This window comes from Pleurodeles waltl, chromosome 12, assembly GCF_031143425.1.
Source record: "Pleurodeles waltl isolate 20211129_DDA chromosome 12, aPleWal1.hap1.20221129, whole genome shotgun sequence".
NCBI classification, from domain to species: Eukaryota; Metazoa; Chordata; class Amphibia; order Caudata; family Salamandridae; genus Pleurodeles; species Pleurodeles waltl.
In genome coordinates, this window is record NC_090451.1 from 430,535,332 (window position 1) to 430,555,195 (window position 19,864).

At 39.7% G+C, this 19,864-nt stretch overlaps 1 protein-coding gene across 1 annotated transcript in view; it reads left to right on the top strand.

Annotated features, from left to right (window-relative positions):
- Positions 1 to 18,990, top strand: part of ATMIN (ATM interactor) — a 48,543-nt gene extending 29,553 nt beyond the window's left edge. Inside the window, exon 4 of the mRNA XM_069216908.1 lies at positions 16,368 to 18,990. Within this exon, the coding sequence (XP_069073009.1) occupies positions 16,368 to 18,210 (1,843 nt within the window). The 3' untranslated portion in view covers positions 18,211 to 18,990. The remainder of the gene's footprint in view (positions 1 to 16,367) is intronic.
- The last annotated feature ends 874 nt before the right edge of the window (positions 18,991 to 19,864 follow it).

The window sequence follows — 19,864 nt, forward strand, 5'->3', positions numbered from 1 at the left end:
ACTCCTTAATAGTTATATTATGCTGCCCTATTGTTATTATTGTGTAATGCTGTTGTTGGACTAGGGATACAGCATATAGTCAGAGACTAAACGGTTGCATGTCGTAGGTGGGTGAGTGGTTTGATGGCAGATAAAAATGGCTGCAGTTATTCAAGGCTCCGTGCAAGACTTGTATACCTCCGTCTGTAATGTGGTGGTTTACTTATAAACAGTGATCCAACTCTGCATCAAATGTGGGATTGCCCTGCCATGCTCTGGAACTCCTTAAGGTGGGGTCTGCCAAAGCTCTACTTGAGAGGTTTTGAGCCAGTAGCAGCACCCTGCTGATCCACACATACCTGGTGAATATTCAGAAAAGCAGGCAATGCATCTTGCACCTTGAAACCGCTGGTGTATGGGAGCAGCAGCAGTCAGCTAGGCAAGCAGGTGCAACTCTGTGTGGGGCTCTCTTGGCACAGGCAAGAATACCATAGGCAGATAATCTCCTGACACGAGGTTCAAAGATCAATACAGGCAACCCTTGGGGGCTCAGGTGTCTGTAATGGTAATTTTAATCCCAGAGAATGGAGAAGAGCTCCAGAGGAGATGAACTCAGTATAGCCAGGCAATTTGAGCGTTTCTGTAAAAGGAGATAGACTCTGCTGTGCTCTTAACTGAATAGGGCACTATTTCAGCAAAGTAGATTCATTAGAAACAAATGACTGCAATAAAAGTGGGCTTGAGAGTCATAATCTTGTGATGAGTGAAACGCAAATATTATGTTTGACTAGCATTCCAGATTGTGAATAAGTCTTTGTATTCACATATTTAGTTCTCTCAAGATTAAAATGAGGTCAGAAAAATAGAGAATGTTTTTTTCCTTGAAGAGGTTCTAATGAAGAAAAGGCTGCTAGAACACATTCTCACAGAGATGCTTCCTCTGTATGTGTTTCCACATGCAAAATCTCCTATAAATTAAAAAAATCATGTCCAGAACCGACTAAGTTTGTTAAATTAGTACAATCATTGTATGAACTGATGGGAAGGATGGATAAAACAGAGGGCATCAACAGCCCATGGCAACTCCATTCCCTTCAATTAGAGGTTGATATCTGGAAGGTAGAAGGTCTAAGCTAAGCCTGATAGAGGAAATTGCCCAACTTTGGATAGTGCACGAAAGTGGAAAAAAATCAAACAAGGGTTACCAAACTGCTGTCAATAGGACTCCCTTGAGAAGGGGGCAGCGACGGTAAGGATCTTGTGATTTGTGCATAGTTGACTAGTTGAACTATCTCACCTGAGTGATCTCAAAAGTGGGAGTGGTGAGCTGCACTGCTTTAAGCCAGTTAAGTAGATATCTGAGAATAGTGGAGGATGTGCAAGATTTATAGCCTTCCTGATTATCAGAAAGCTACACAGAGTTTAGAGCACAAAAGAAGAGGAAGCTGCTACTTCTCATTGTTAATAGAGGAGGTAGGAGTTAAAATGAAGATTAGAGATACTAGGGCAGTGGAGCCCAACTTGGATGAATGCGAGTTAGGTCCATTTTAAATTCTCATGATAACCTCTGAATATGTACATTAATTTCCTTTTAGCTCCATTGTGTACAGATGTATTTTATGTGGCTAGCCACCAAAATCTAGCACCTGACTTTTAGAATACATCTGTTGCAGACCGGCCTGACTGTCTGCCAAAAAGAGGGTAAAATGGCAAAAAAAGGGCGGTCTGCAGGAAAGTCCTGTTAAAGGGATTGCAGTTAATTCTTTCACAATGAAGGGCAAAAACGAAGAATCCTAAACCTAAAGAAAAAGGTGTCTGCTGAGGGAAACTCACTAAGATTAAACCTCCCATTCTATAACAAATCTCCAGAATCCTACACTGCTCAAACGGAGTCTCCAAAAGTGCAAGTTAAACATCACATGAAAATTGCTTAATTTATTGAATCTGATAATCTTGACTTTTTTGCTGCCAAAACCGATATATATATATCGATATATATATATATACATACACGAAGCCTCTCATTTACTGATGGGCATGCTAATCCTTACGAAATTCTCCATCATCTACCTTGATCGTGGTGAAGATAAAGAATGCAAAGGTGTTGCCTTCATCCATAAAGACCAGCTCATCTGCAAGAACATGAATAGTGAACAGTTCCCTTTCTTTCAAAGCCTGTTGGTAGAAATTAAAAATAACTCAATTAAAATACACATAATTTACCATGGTTCCAGAGACGACAACTTCAAGTTAATTTGGGACAAACTGATCACCTCTGAGAATAATGCATTCCTGGGTGACTTTAATGTGCACTGGAGAGATGTGAGTGTGGGAACAATTACTCAGCTGTCATCATTCCTATCTAATAATAATCTGGTACAACCCTTTCTAACACCCACTCTTCTGAAAGATGCCACCCAGAGTGTTTCCATGTGTCCAGTAGATAAAGTATGAGTTCCCTAGCTTGATGGATTGGTCTGATCATTGCCTTCACTCTACCTTCACCTAAGATGTGCCTTACATTGTAACTAAGGAGACTTAGGCATGAATTGGGGACCTCAAAAGTATCAATCTTGACTCCTTAAAAAAAAAAAAAAAAATCAGTATCTCTCAACCAACAAAAGACTGATAAGACATCAGTGATATCCTGTGAATACCCTGTTAGATATTATTGACAAGACCACCCTTTAAACTTTTTTTTTTTTTTAAACTAGAAAATCAGAAAGTAGGCAAGGTGGTTTTCTAAAGAACTAAATGATTAGAAAAATACTGAAACTATCGATGGAAACAAAATCCAATTCAGACAAACCTCAGATTTGAAAACAAAAAGGAAACTGTATACAAATCTCATCTTGGAGGTCAAATCAACTGTAGTCCATTAAATAATCAAAGCCAAAAATAATCCTTGAAAGCTATTTGAGAGGATGAAACAACTCACTGCCCTGCCAATATGCATTCTGCTCAAGCACTCATACAATTTTGCAAGGAATTTTCAGACTTCTTCAAAGAAAAGGTCAAGTGATTTGAGCCCTTATAAAAGAGGTTTAAAAACCCATTGCGCATCTTAAGAGGTTTAAAAAACAATTGGCTCTTGAACTGATTTCACAGAAGTATTACTTACGGAGATTGCATAGACTATCATGAAAAGTAGACCGTCCTCTCACTTTTCAGAACTCTTAAAAACATTAACCTTGAATGAAACCTTTCAATCCTCGACACACCGTTTTAGACCAGTGTAAATAATACTTTAGTTTCATAAGGGAAAGTCCCTGACTGCCTCAAAATAGACAAACCCTCACCCCATTATGTAAGAAAGTAGGGTTTGCTACTGAAGATCAAAATAACTTCTGTCCTGTTTGAAAGCTTTGGTTTCTCCATAAACTATTGGAAGCTGTGTGGCGATACAAGTCAGCCAGTATGTCAGTGACAACCTTCTGGATGGATAACCGCTTTCAGGAGAAAGTGCATCGTAGACTCTTCAGTTTTTAATTTTATTGATGATTCCCTGAGACTCTGGATTCAAGGGATTCCTTACCTTTCTAGGCTTCCCTGTGGCATTTAACACATTTAATCATCACATGCTGTTAAAGGCCCTTCGAGACAGAATGAGCATAGGAAGCACACTTCTCAATTAATCTCATATCTGGATAACTGAGGCCAGAGAATTAAAATTGTCAACACGCTTTCCTGCGCTTGCAGACTAGACAAAGGAGTTCGATAACACTTCATTCCCATCTACACTTTTTAACCTGTATGTGGAACTGCTACACCAGTATTCTGAAAAACACTGTCATTCTTCCTCTTTGTTGATACTCAGTTCTACGTGAAAGTCTTTTCCCTGAATGGCTTTGCAAAAGTAGCTTTGAGTCTAGAATATTCAAGTTTGGATGACATACGTCACTTTCAATTGAACTCTCTCAAGGCAAGTTCCTGCTTATTGCTCCCCTTAATTTCTCCTCACTCTTACATCAGTGGCTAAACAAGTTGACCCCTCTAGATTACTGTCTAGAGATTGCATACACCTCTAAACCACTTGGCTTGTATTGGACAGAAACCTCAACCTACAGACTCTCTCAAACTCTTGAGACAGCAATACAACACAATTTGAAACTACCAAAAGAAATTAGGCACGTAATTTCCCAAACTGGTCTAAGACTTGTAACGCAGACACTAGTGTTTTGAACATTTGACAATGGCATGGCCCTACTTTGAAGTATCCCCAAACATGCCCTGAGAAGCTCTGACCACTTGTTGCTGGACATTCTGGCCTTCAAAACGTCACAGACTAGAAAGCAATCTTTTACTGGAAACTGGCTCATGTATTGGAACCCTATAACACAGAACTCTACCCAGCTTTCAGCAATTGAAGTACCTCATGCTTACTGTTCCACTGATTCCTGTGCTTAGTACATTCCTCCTCTGCCTACCACTCCAGTCATTTGGCAGTAATACATTATTTATTTTCTCCTTATTATCACTGTGCAACTCGTTCACAGAAGTATTTTTACATTCTTTTGACACAATGTATGTCTATTACTGTAAGAGCTAGTAATAAATAAGTTAAAGTAGTACCAGACTTCTTTTTCTGGAACGTTCTTGGATCTTTCAGCTTGCTGACACAACATAAGCATAATCTTCTCCACTTGAATCAGTATGAAAATTCAGTGGAAGGAAGGTTTTTCATCTCTCAGCATGGCTATGCAGTCATCACAGAGCTTCACGTGCCCATATTGCAAGATCTCAAGTTCAGATGTGAAAGGCTGGAATCACAGGAAGATCATTGAAATAATCTCAAACAAATTATCAAAAATCGTACCCTATGGGCAGAGGCCCTAGGAACTGAAAGGTCTGAGCACGAAATTTTCTTTTTTTCTTTTTCCAAGAATATTATCTCTGGGTGTTCTGAGCAAGAGAAGATTTCTGCCTATACCTCACTGTTTAAAACACATTTGTGTTACTCTAACAAATGGTGCCTCTATGTATTGCTTTTGTGTTTTGCAGCCCCAGAAGACAGAATGCCATTAGCTGCACTCCTTTTGCCAGAATGTGACGTCAAGTTCGTTGTACGCCCTGGGTGACTACTCTGGACTTGGTATCTTTCTGCTCGTTCAAATAGTACATAAGGTGTTGACCAGCATTAGTACTTTGTCTCAGTTTCTTGATGTTGACGTCACTGATTCTCTAAACTTCTGCAAGTTCACATCTCAAATTATCGAATTATGAGGACATAGATCCTAGAGGATGACATGTAAATAACTAGGTGACTTAAATAGTGTGAGTCCATGCTTGTGGTGCCAGGAGGACTACAACGACCAGGATTTTGCGGGGGAGAGGAGAGCCTACCTCCTTGAAGCATTATATACGTGCTTCTCCAAGCCTGTGCCAAGGGTGTGCCCATCTGTGCAAGTCCGTGGCATGAAGAGGCAGGGCTGGGCCACCCCTCTAAGCTCCCTTCACCTCTTTTACCCCATGACCGTGCAATTGCTATAAATATATCGAAGTTGATGGAATCTTATTAAGGCACCAGCGCCTCAACTACCCCGAGTTTTTATTCGCGTTACTAGCACTATGGGGATTAGCTGGCTGTGGTCCCCTTTTTACTGATAACTGGAGAAGTTATTTTTTACACATTGAGGATCTTTTTTAATACTCTCACAAGATGTGTATTTTATGCGGTAGCTATACAACGATGTCACGGTCTTTGAATTGTATTGGATATTTTAAAGCACAAGTGTAAAAAGCACTTATTTTTATGTCAGCACAGTTGTGCATTTAGCCTACTCATTAGGTGTTCTGGCAGCATTCCTCTCACGATGTGAGGGATTACCTTGATAGGAACTGGTGATTAGGATGGTTAAAAGGGAAAGACGAGACAGCCTTCAGGGTGCAACTACTAACAAGAAAAGTAACTGACATGAGGCAGAAAATTGCACCCTGGCAGGAAAATAAGAAGTTGCGTTCAATCCAAATGAAAAGAAGGGGAAGAGTGAGGAAAAGCAGCCTCTAAAGTTACTACAATTTTTTTTTTTTTTTTTTTTTTTTAACTGTAAAGGTCCCTCTTACTCTGCTGGGATAGGAGGACACAAGGTCAGCTCACCACAACAATCCACTACACAGACCGCAGTCTTCCTATAATCTTCCCAAATATCACATGGCATTATTATTGATGTGGAGCAGAAGGTAGCACATAGCATCTGATTTTCACCTCTAATGGCCTTAGAGCCATCTAGTGCTACTCTGACTGAATGCAGCAGCGCTCCACATAGCATGAACAAGACAGTGGAGAGCACCTGCCCCACAGATCATAGGGAGCACTTGCAACTGTTAAGGTTACTTGCTAACAAAATCACATATTTGATAGGTAAATTACTGGCGATTTGAAGGTAAACTCGATAAAGTATTGACTGGTACCTATGAATCAGCAATTATTTGGCAAGTTAGAAGGCTTTATCCACAAACGATACAGCAGAATGTCCTTAATGAGCTAGAAGGGACAAAGCTTAAACATCATCCACCCCTTAATAGGGTGGACATGAGGGAAAAGAGATGTAATGGTGATTGCATATACTACACCACACTGGTGGGTGATAGACTCCCAAGGTCTGGCAGATGTTTATCAGTTTAGACTCTGACAATGTAAAAGGTTTGCCCTATAGCGCTTCAGGGTTAGTTGTTTTCACAAACAAGCTCACTGGGAGCAAACAAACATGTCGAGAACCCTGGGTGACCCACCCTGCACTCAGGAATTGGCAAGAGGCACCAAAATGAGAGATCGTATTTGTACACAATTCAAGTCCCAAAAGGCAATACGGCAGGCACTAACTCTTTAGAAAAAAATAATAATTATTAAATAATACATTGGATCAGACACACTGGGACACTGCTATTCAATAATACGCTCTGACATTGTTCACGCAGTTTGCCACTCCCATTTGATTATATAGCTCTCTCCTTGGAAAATGAAGACTTGGTGAATGGGCTGCTGGCTCTTGACCTAAGAACCACTCCTATTAACGGCTCTCAAATACAATTTAAGCTGCACCTTCCTTATATTATAAATCACATTCATCCATTGGCCTGTGATAGAGCTCATTTGCTTAAGAGACTCAATGCAGAGCTTTAGATTTTCCCTTGAGACACACACAGAACCTGGATTGTCAAACAGATTGACTGCGTGCTCCGATTTCCCTTTTACAAAATGAGCCATTACAGGATTTAAATGCAACAGAACATACTAGCTTTCGATACATTATCCCTTCGAAGGAGACAAAGAGGATCCCTCTGTCTTGGCTGGGCACATTCGAGATAGGCCAGCGGTTGCTGGTCTAGATATATTAAATCTTGTTGGTTCTGCCCAGTATGACATTCAGGTTTATCCTCAGATTTATATACTGTCTTGAAATGTTGCAGACTTGAACTCCAAACTAGGTGAGCCAATTTTAGGAGAATGTATATATAAACATCACACTTGCATCTTCCAGGGGACTTGGGCAGTGTCTTCTGCTCAAAGGACGATGTGTGTAAACTATTGCATGGATGCCAGACCTTCGGTTGCTTGGTGCCCCTTTGGAGTGCTAATGGTATGGATTACGAACTCCTTACAGAAAGAAAGTTCCTATATTGCAGATAGACCGATTTTCTAGGTTTACCTTTTCCTACTACTTCTGGTCTATTGCTTAGACTAATGTTTATATCTGTAATTTTACGCCTAATAGTGATTCCCCTATTTGACAAACTTTAGATTTGTATATAGAGCATTATGATGGTTATCTTCCACTCATCCTTCAAGTGACTTCAATGTGACACTGGAGCTAACTAGCTCAGCTAGTACCCTTTCTGGCTAGAAAGATGAGGAATGGGGTATCCTTTCTCTAATGGTGCCCTCTCTTAAAAAAAAAAAAAAAATATATATATATATATATATATATATCAATAGCAGCAGAATAACCGACGGCTCTTAACTTGTTGCATAGATTACATACCTGTAAGGGTCACTCTCCATCAGACAGGGGCACTACTCATACCTTCGAAAGATGTAGAAGCACCAGCATGATTGATAACATCCTTTTGGATGTCTGCCTCTGGATATGTATGCAAGATATGGAAGTAGCTAGAAGAAATGACGGCGAACACAAGGTACTCATTCTCCCAGAGCAGATTGCCTCTCGGAGATCTGACAGCTCCTCCCAATAGCAATGTCCTCACTTTATTTTACACAAACAGGAGATCTGTTAAATTGCAAAGAGTATAACTGTCTTAGCAAACATAAAAACATATACAAGCTGATTGTTAGATATGCAGATTCAAATTCAACACTTTGGTGTGACAAAGTGTAGAAAAGCAAAAACAAAACTACTTAAAGCTATTAGAAACCATGCTCATGCAGCCTGAGTTGACTGCAGTAGGAGTTACTCAAGAGTACACAATATCAGTAAAGAGATTGGAAGGATTCATTGTGGAGGAAGGTAGCAGATGATCACTGTAAAGCTTCTTAAGTCTGACAAACACTTCATACAACTGCAGGTTTGGGTCCATCATTTTTCAAATTTGTACTCTCTACGTGGTGGGAATACCAGTTCAAGATACCAATTAAAGATTATTCTGCTGATCACAAATATGATCCCATCTCCCTCTTTACATTAGAGGAAACTCTGCAAGCTGTAGATTGCACAAGAAAGGGCAAAGCCCCAGGCCCTGAATAAAATGCCATTGAACCTGGAATGTAGGGCCCCTAGAATCTATCTTCTGTATAATGCAATTGTATCTCGTTCGGAAATCCCCGTCTTTTGGAAAGTAGCAGAATAATTCCAAAATATAAGAAGGGAGAAAAACTGCCCGGGGAATTACAGACCCATCGGTTTGACAGGCAATAATCAAAATATGTTTTACAAACAGTTCCTGGTGATGGCCCAGGATTGGATGCAAGAATCTTAGAGTTGATCCCATCTTCAGGCTGGATTTAGAATCAAAATAAGTAATATAGACCAAATATTTCGCTTTTCTCCTTTGTGGTGGGAGACTGTAACCTTGTGCCGAGACCATCTGCATGTGGTAATTGTTGATCTTAAAGCTGCATTTCACCTTGTCTGAAGAGCCAGGATATGGAAGGTTTTGGACACTATTTCTAAACTCAATTAGTTTACCCATATACAATCTTGGTTTTAACAAAGGCTGAGGGAGTCATTAATAGGAACTTTGACGAGAAAGTTTGTTTTAATTAAAACATACATTATTTAGGCCATGCCGTAAAAAATTGAGCCTGTGGAAGCACGATCCCTATTTGTAAAATTCAGGTTGGGAACTCTTCCAGTAAATAGCTCCCTCAACACATGGACAGTGCTTCGAAAGAGATGGCCAGGTGTCCAGTATGTAACTATCACACTGAAAATGAGGTTCACTCGCTTTTCTTTCCTATGCATACCACAACATTAGGAGGAACTGGCTATTACGGATTTGTTGCAGTCATGCCATAAGACAACATGAAAGTGCATTCAGAATTTTAAAAACTGATACAAATGAGCTTATTGTTTTTGCTGTCTCAAGATTTTTATATTCAACCATGAGATTAAGTTGCCGTTTGTCTGCACAAAATTGCCTGATTACCCACACTTATGCACAATCATTTTGATTTTTATGCCTTTGCTTTTGAAGAATTAAGAAATATGATCAGGTCAATTATACAATAGACATAGAAATTGACAGCAGGCAGTACCACTTTTTGTGAGAAAGTAGCTTTCTTTTTTGTGTCTGGACCTCTTCTCTATTATGGAATTCATAGTGTTGAAAACCATGTGAATCTCTTTAGATCTAGATGATGATCCAGCTTGAAGAGTAGGTGTACTGTCAAGTGTAGGTCTTGAAGTCTGGTTAAGTGGATGCTTTGTATAACCATTCATCCAAATATGGGGTAATAAATGCACCCTTCTAAAACGATACGCTGGAACTACTACCACAACGTTTGGGGGGAAAAAATCCTGGGAGCTGATTTCAGTCCAAAATAAAATGCTGTGCACTTACAGCAGTTGTTTTTTTTTCTATTATAGCAAATAATAACCTAAGACTGTAACCAGGCTTCAAATCCAGTTTCCTTGCTGCAGGTAAGGAACAATTTGATGAAGAGACAAAGTTCTGAAGTTTTCAGCCATTTTTTGCTGCTTTTAGATCTAAAAAGATGTGAATTGTCTTTTTTGTCTTGAGCAAATAACAGGAATAGTCTCCTGTTCAATAGATGTCTTTCCACTGGCTTTATCAGGCCTTTCTCTAGAAATGTAAAATTTTCTTGATCCAGCAGGTCCAATACTGCAGGATTTTAAATCTCTGGTGAAATCAGAAGGAAAGAGCTAGAATTTCCTACTAGGGAGGGGAATTGTTGGAAATTGCTCACTCGTGCTGTGATGTTTGTTGTTTGAGGCTGGTGGGTGGATTCCTTGTTTTGCAGGTGCCTTTGCTGGATCTTAAAGATATTGGCATTTGACTTGCCCACCTTATTCTCCCATGGAATGCTCTTGCCTTGAAGACACTGCTGCTTCTGTTCCTGAGTTTATTTTTCCCAGAAGAGTATGTACAGCTGTGGTTTTTATCTCCAGGAGTCCAGGACCAAAGTCATAGTAGGGCACTCTTGATGTTTTAACTGCATAGTCACAAAGACAATTTATATGCTGCTTTTAGAGGTGGTTTTCTACAAATTGAATTTAGTTGTGGTTCTGTTTCAGAGCTTGTGAAAGACTGCATTATTAATAGAAAAGACACTATTCAGATTTGGCTCAGGAGAAGCTGGTGATAAATCATGGCAATCAGATTTTGAGCTAAATTTGGAACCTGATTCTTGAAGATCTGCATCATCTTTCTTTCCCTCTTAGGCTTAGAAGCTGTAAGGGCATGGGGTCTGGTCTTTATCCTTGGTTTAGAGAGCAATCATCTAATCTGTAGTATATGGCTAAGGTGGTAGAATACTGTGTCAGGATTTTTGGGTGATAGGCGGCCCAGCTTGCTAGAAGAGAGAGACTGACAGATGGATAGCCATCTCCTCCAGCATTTCTTGATCCCACTGAAAGCTTTGACATTAATTGGGACTGCCAGTGACTGAGTAGCTACCTACCCTGGTACAGAGTGTTAGCAGTAGCATAGCATCATGAGAGAAAGAAGGTGGAAAGACCAAGGCCACCCCACCCCATGGCAAAAATTGATTCTGCAGGTGACTACCCACATCCATTTTTCTCTTTGTTAGACCTAAGCCCAACCCTTACCTCCTCTGTCGAACATCTGTACGACATTTTGTTACATAGCCCACATCTTTTATGGGATGGGTGCAGGAAGACAAACGACACAGATGTTGTGGTTCTCCTTCCTTTACATTTATCCTTCACAGTATGAGCATTAATAATAAAAAAAGACAAAAACACTGTGCTAGTAGCTTTACCTTTGAATCTTTTTCTCAGCGAAAATAAAGTCCTATGATGTCCATTGAGAATCAAAAACTGGACAAAAATGGTATGATTACCAAAAGCAGCATTAAGTAATGTGATAAATTTATGTGAGGAAGAACAAGAACAGCAGCCACAGTTTGAGCGTTATTTATGTGTTAAACAATTCTTTTTAATAATTGTGACAAGTTTGATACCTTTATCCAATCAGTTGTAACAAGATTTGTCCAATGCTCAGAATCCAAGTGGTAATTCCAGCTTATGTCGCAGCTGATAATATATCAAAAGATAAATGCAGAAAAGACAGGTAAGTACAGGGTAAAGGGCTAGAGCAGTGGTGTGGGTGATACAGATTAGAACATTAGAAGCACTAGTCACCTGCCTACAATGCAACCACAGTACGATCAGTATGTTTACCTGTGTTTAGGAAATGAAATATGAAACGTAAACGTTTCACTCTGAGGTTTCCCGTATTGAAGTGGTTAAACTGGTTAGGAGGGGGAGCATTGTAGTAGCCACTAACTCTTTAATGTCAATGATCAGTTTCCGAAAAACCCAAACATAGCAAAAAAATAAGTCCAAATGAAAAAAGCTTACCGAAAGGGCTATAAATATAAACCACTTCGTATTCATTGTAAAGTCGATTAATTTTACGCCTGGTCAGATGGAGCGCAAAAATTGTTGTCTAATTGGATTATGGTGGTCTGATATTGAACAGGTGAAAATGTTAGAGGAGACACTTTTAGAACTTGGCATTGGGAGGTCACAATTTTGAGTGCAGACAGATTGATAATGGTGGTTGTTATTGAAATTTTCAGCCACATGTGTGCTGGCACTAATCAATTTCTTTAATAACATCCCGAAAGCTGAGGTAAAAACAGCTCTGACTTTATTGTAGTAGGATTTTGAAGTCCCCAGGAATGGGAAATTCAAAGATTTGGTATTCCTATTGGGGGGAGGGGGGGGGGGAAGACTTCAGTACCGAAGTATGCACAAGAGGCTCAGAGAAGATATGTGCCTTAACAGAAAGAGAGAACGATGGGCACTCACACTTTATACTCTTCTTCCTTGGGGAGCAACTGAATTAGCTCATTTAGTACTGACCTAGCTTTCTGCAATGAGATCTGCTGTCCGCCAATTCCATTTACAGCCACATTCAATGGTCAAGGAAACAATTTGTCACAAGCAGTCACATGGCAAGGGTTGGAAATTTTATCACCCTACAATTGCATGCAGTGACCATTACCCACTGAGTATAGACTTGGATGTTGCGTTGTGGGATTTTTCATCCCAAGCGTCACTTTCTAACTGTTGCACAGTGGGTGACATGGACATCGCTAGGCTTAATGGGCACACCTTGCACTGATCAAAGATTGATCCCCAGGAGTTTCTAAAAAAACTTGATTTGTGGATGTATGCAGGCTTTTGAGAAATGCTTAGACATGGGTACTAATCCTGCAGATACTATTGAGAGTTTTCAAAGGATTGCTGGGGGTATTAAGGAGGGGCTGGTGATTTCAGGTAGGGGCAGCAGCAAAAATAGGATGATGGGTTGGTTTGATGAATCTTGTACTAAGGTATGTTGAAACTAGCCCTACACAAACGCCCACACTGTGTAAACGAAGTTAAAGCTGCTAGAAAAAAACTATAAGCATGTTTTAAAGCAGAGGAAAGCAGCATTGAAAAAGGAGTTATAGGATGAATTGCAAGAAGCTAAATGAAGTAATGTTTCTGCAGCTTTTTTGCAGGTAATCAACTCGTTCTATTTTAGGTCAGACACTAGACCATGCCTTGAAATGGCAATTAGCAAGGGAGACTGGATCGCACACTTCTCAGCCATCTGTTCTAGTCCAACTGACATGTTATGTTTGACAAATGATGATTATTCTGACAGCTGTTCTCCTGCCCCTGTTAACTTTCCAATCAAGCTTGTATTTGCCTTGGAAGAGGTCATTACTTCCATAATGCAAGTAAAGCTGGCAAGGCGCCGGGCCCAGATTTCATCCCTGTAGACTTATTCAAAGGCAACTTGAGCCTTTGGGACCATTGCTCACTCAAGTACTGAATGCATGTTGCCAAGTTGGCTTACTGAAGTCTTGAAGCGAATCGATGATTGTGGCAATTTTCTAAAAGTGAGATAGACACAGCCATACATGTTACCGGCAAATCTCTTTTAAATTCAGTGCTGAAAGTGGCGGGGTGCGTTGTCTTGAACAGATTACAAGACTGGACCCAGGAGAAGAACGTCTCATTGGAGTTACAGTACGGGTTCCGGGTGGGAGTAGGGACCATTGAGAAGGGCCTTAACCAAAGTATGCTGATTGAGAAATATTCCACCGTTAAACAAGGGAGACTGTACCTGGCTTTCATTGACTTCACAACTGCATTTGATTGCGTAATCCATAGTAAATAGTGGGCTATTATGTGGAATCTGGGGTTGGACCCGCCGATTGTACAGTTCCTCAGGCAAACATATTATGGGTGTAGGGCTAGAGTGCAGTATGGATTAATGGGTGAATGCACCCAGCAAGTGTAGTAAAAATAAGTATGTTTGACCATTGACTTTGAGTTTCACCACTGTGCATATTAGTTGGTCAATGTTCACCAGTTGCCCATTACGTTTTGTATTCAGTTTAGCTGCTTATTGGCTTTATCGTGACATTAAACATTGCAGTTGAGACATTGCAGATGAGCTGTGTTTTTCCACATGGTAAACTAAGCTTGTGTTTTTCATATTTTCTCTCACCGAACACAATAGCATGATAAGGAAGCGCCTATTTTGTGTTTTTCTTTAGTGCAGAAAACAGATTGACCTTGAAGGGTGTGTCTCGAAACGGTGGCCAGCTTTCAACACATTCCTGTCAAGGTTTACCTAAACAAGCCAGCATGTTTTGAATATTCACATCTGAAGGGGAAGGGCCTTTTAGAATGCTTTTTCTCATAGTTATATAATCTATAAAAGGGTCCCTGGGCAGCAGCGAGGGGTGTCTTCCGAAATTTCATTCAGGAGTGGACGTCAACTGCCTGACCTCCCGTGAGGGTGGAAAAACTCTTTCTCACAGTTGAACAGGGGTTATCAACTTGCTTGCATGAGAAAGAGGAAGAGCAGTGATAGGCCCTACGGTGATGAAGTTTGACTTTATTCTTTGCTTGGCAGTTATGCTATAATATAATCACATATATTTGCTGTGTACATTGCAGTTGAGAATCACTTTGATATATTTTCCTTTCATTGCTGTGACTATTTTTAAACGTGTGCCTCCAACCTACTAATCTCCTCTCTCTGGAACCTTGTGGTGAAGTAATAATAAATGTCTTCTTTAAACTAAGAAGTGCATTCCAGAGATTTTTGTCAGCTCGGTCATTAGTGAAAGCAAAACAGTGAGTCAGCATAGGGAGTGGGGGTAAGGCAGGATTGTGTTTTGGCATCCTTCCTCTTCTCTTTATACATTAATAGCCTGGGTAGTGTACTATCTGATGATTGTAACAACTTTCCCCAAATAGGGTCCCAGCCCATTCCTGCCCTACTATATGCTGACGACCCCGTTCTCATGGCACGAACCCCTCTCACATTACAACAGCTACTAACGTGCTTTGTATCCTATATGGAAGATCTGGGGTTATTAGTTAATAAAAACAAGACATTTGCTATAAAGTGTGGGAAAATGATACTGAAATCCCCCACTCATGATGAAAGACACTAAAATCGACTACGTCACAGCCTTTTCCTACCTGGGGATTCTGTTTGACCTAAATGGGACATGGTAGATGGCAATTAGAACTAGAGGGTTACATTTTCAGAAAACTGTTACAGCCTTTTGCAATTTTGCTTGCAAGGTTGGAAATAAACCCCCTAGGGAGATATTAACAGTTTGTAACGCCAAATGCATGTCAACTTGCCCTGTATGGGGCAGGCCTCTGGGGGCATGCAAAACATGACTCCCTACATTTTAGAGAATACCTTTTTGAAGTATCTTCTCTCTGTCCCGCAGAGAAGCCCATCATATGTATGACACTACGAACTAGGGGTTCCGCTTATTTCGAACCTAGTTAAAATATAGCCGATCCTGCTGTGGCACAAGGTATGGACATCCGAGCACACTGAGCTGAATCAAGAGATTATCGGGAATTGTCTTAGGTCCTCTTGTGTAGGAGGAGTACAGTGGCTAGAATATGTCAAAAACTTTGATTGATCTGGGGCATCAAGATTATTACTACAAACCACTAACTACAGGCTGTAGCAAGAAGATATTTGAAAAAAGAGTGTTTGTTACACTTGGAAGAGCTAAGCCTATCTGCTGAATTGCTTAAGCCAAGTGTTGTTAAAATCAGCTGGTTTTAACCTCATTTGGGGTGCAACTGTATTTAATGGAGGTGAGCAGTGAACAGCATAGCTTTGTTTTAACCAGTTCAGGCTGGACCTTTTTCACCATTTGGTGAGTTTTCCAACCATGGACGGCTGGTCGAGTCCTATGGTTAAATGCCTGTGTGATAAGGTTACTGATCAAAGTACTTTCCATTCGGTTTTATTCTGCACACTGTACAATTCTCCGAGAAATACTTTTTTTTGCTACCATTGTTGAGATCCATGGACTTGGTACAGTGTCGCCCAGCTTATGTCTTTTTACAATCTCTGTCAACTATATATATTTGCAATGTCATGTCCAAATTTTTATGGGCCATTTTTAGACATAGGAAGTTAATAAATGTTATTGAAGATTAAGAGGTAGTTTTTATACCTATAGCTACCAGAGGTTTGATGTGTTTATTTATTACTGTCTTTTTTCCAAGTGCTTTTATGATTTTAACAAAAATCGAATGAAGCTAATTTTGATTGATTGATAATGGTTACTAGTTTTGTGAAACATTTAAATTCACCAAAATGTCTTATTAGATTGTGACTTTTTCATTATGTCATTGCTCCGAAAAATAATTTTACTAATTGTGTCTATTTGATTCATACAGGGACCCACCCGTTAAAAAGAGAAAGATGGAAGAATTCATGCAAAGTTATAATATCTCAGACAAACAATCTGAGCTCTTCAACCAAGAAGTGTTGCATAATGATGTTGCTCAGAAATATAGTTCTCCTTCTTTCACGCCTCTGGTAACCTTTTCTGACTTAAGTAGCACTTGCGTCATTGAGCAAGCCCTCGGACAGTCACAACGTACTCAAAAGTTTCTTCTGCCAAAGCCGAATATTAGGCTGGTTCAACTTCCAGTCATGCAGTTTGCTCTCTTTCCTACTTTACCATCAGCAGATTGCTCTTTTGCAAGTCCTGTTCACTTGTTACCTCGCTCAGTGAATTCTTCTCCAAATGCAAAAACATTTGTGTTGAAGGGAACATTGCCTTTCTCAAAAATAGTCCCTTCTAGTTCAGAAACAGTCATAGGTACTGTCCAAACAAGTATTGGAAGCACTCTTTCTAGCAGTGTGGTTCATGGGGCAGGACAAAGCGGATCGAAAGCTAGATTTATATCATCAAATGCTCAAACCGATTTATCTTGCATCTCACAGGTGCTTGTGCCAACTGGATCCTGGAATTTCACTGAATCCTCATGTTCACAGACTGACTTATCATTCGGTGCTCCGGTGTTGTTACCAGTTAGTGTTGAAAGTCAGACTTTGGGTTCTGATTCAAAAGGGAGCTCTTCGATGGCCACTCAGACTGGTCACTTTGGTGATTCCTTTTCACCCAGTAGCATTTCAAAAGAGACTCAGACCAGTGGAACTATACCTTCAGCTGATAGCAGAGAACAAATGGACCAAGCTGTGATGTGCAATGACATTTTTAATATTGTCAGTTCATCATATACTGCGGCAACTCAAACAAGCTTTTCACAAGAGACCTTGAGTGCTGAAAATGTCGACCAGCGCTTTCTACAGTCCAATTTGTTCAGGGACGTGAGCTCCTGCACTGTAAAATCTGAAACCAGCCTCACAGAAAACCGTTTAATTGGTGTAAATGTGGACCAAAATTTCCTAGAAACAAGCGAAATTAGGGAAGTGGATTCACATAATGTAAAATCCGAACCGTTTATTAACTTCACTGCACAGAAAGATGCCCTGCCACAGCAAAACATGACAGACAGTCAGACACAGACTATGGACCTGTTAAGTGATCTAGAAAATATTTTATCTGATAATTTGTCTAATCAAACGTTAGATAACCGTAGTCTTCTATCAGAAGCAAATGCTGCAGGTGAAATGCATCTGTCTTCTGGCTCTGCACCTCATGGAGGAATTGACTTTGACATTGAAGAGTTTTTTTCAGCTTCTAATATACAGACTCAAACTGATGAAAGTGATCTCGGAAATGTCAATGCAGAATCTCTGGACATCGAAACGCAGACAGATTTTTTTTCATCTAGCTCAACACTAAGAGGAAATGCCAACTTTTTGGCAATGTTTGATACGCAGACCCAGACTGATTTAAATTTCTTTTTGGATCATAGCGCTCCTCTCCCAATCGGAAATATCCTGAAAGAGGCCAGCTTTTCCGTGAGCACAGACTCATCTGACAACGAAACACAGACTGATTTGACCTCTGCTGGAAAACTTGCTTCCACTCTTAGCTTAGAAAATCAAGTGCAGCTTAATAGTGCGGAGACACAGACTATTGACAGCTGCCTAGATACTCTTGGTAGCTTATTCCTGACCAGCAACGAGACTCAGACTGCAATGGATGACTTTCTTCTTGCTGATTTGGCTTGGAACACCATGGAATCTCAGTTCAGTTCAGTAGAAACACAGACCTGTAAGGAGCTGTTGTCATTGTTTCAAACTTCAGATAATTTGGGAGACTAATGTAATCTGAGGGAATAATGCAATCGTTGACCATATTTTATGCATGATACAATCCTCCTCTTGCAAAATGACTTTTCCACCCCTTAGCAATGTGAACCGATAAGTGATGAGCATCTGATTTATTTATACTTCCCACTGTTCAACACCAAATATTGATTTTTGTTTTTTTTGCCTTTTTATTTTAAAACATCAAATTCAAATGTATGTTGAAAGTGTTCATAATCCATTTATGGCTTTAAAATCAAGTTGATTGTTTGAACCACAAAACTATGCCAAACTGTGAGGTGAAGTATTTTCTCAACATCAGTGCTTGAAACACGTTGTTTGTACACAGCTAAAAGTGTCTTCTGTATTGGCAAAACAGCCCAGATATTCAGAACAAATTATCATGTGCTCCCTAATCCGGTGTATTATTATTGTTCATATGTTAAGGTTTATTTTGGTTTTGCAGTTGTTCTAGATCGACATTAATACCAGTAGATATGTATGTACAAGTTTACCCTGGGATGGCACATATTTATTCTGCCTTACATTTCATTATTGACATGCCTGTTGCACTTTTGATGTACTACATAAATACTGTTGCAAAGTATTTCGTTTTCTATTAGATATTCTTTTTTGAACTTTAGTATTTTGTCTACTGTTCATATGCAGATATGTGAAGGAAAATATAAGTACTTACTGGTCATTTATCAGCTTCTTAAGTGGATGTTCAATTGTGGTATGTTAAATAAATAAAACTGCAAACATTATGTCTGTTTCTTGACATAATGTAGTGCACCGAAAGCTCTTTAGCCTTTCTGTTTAGTGTTTTCGATACAGAAAACGACATTAATTCAGCTCGTGTGTACTGATTTTTTTTTTTTTTTTTTTTTTTTTTTTGCAAAGTGGCAGTTTTTGCCAGCCAAAGCTGTTTAAGCACTTCTGGGTAAAATACTTGATTTTTTTAAAATAATGGTTTCTGAACCAAGTCTGTTATCCGTTAACACCTTTCATTTAGCATAAATAGGTGTACGTCTACATGATGTGTTTAATCAGTGACGAAAGACATGCTGGTAGAAAGAAATTTGTGACTAACTGATTTTGTGATTTTGTGAGAAAGATCTCTTGGAATGTTGCGGTAAGGTACAGAGGTAGTGGTACTGCACAACTGTAGCAGTGACTGAAAAGCAAAAACAGGTGCCATCTTGATCCTTATTCTTTTACTGTAGGAAATCTGTCTTTTGTGTGTGGTCACCTCGGATGTTTTGCTTTTTGCTGAACCCTGTAATTTTACTGGATTTAGAACTCTGCATCTTACTCCTGCAACCAGTAGTTAAATGCCTATGCTCCCCCTCTTTCAAGCATGGTTGAATTTGCATATCCCTAATTGGAATATTGAATTTTCCTTTAAGTCCCTAGTACATGCTACAAAGTGTACTTAGGGACTGAAAGTTAAATGCTGCCACTGGACTGTACCACCTATTGTGCCATTCACAAAAGTGGCAGTGCAAACATGGCTTCAGGCATGCCCTGTGTAGTCTGACTGCAGCAAAGTAAAAAAATGCAGTTTGATCTGTCAAAATAAACCATTTTGAGACGTCAAACCCACAAATGATTAAACAACCATGTTTAGTGGTTATTAAAAATAAAATTAAATGGTGAATTCTGCCTT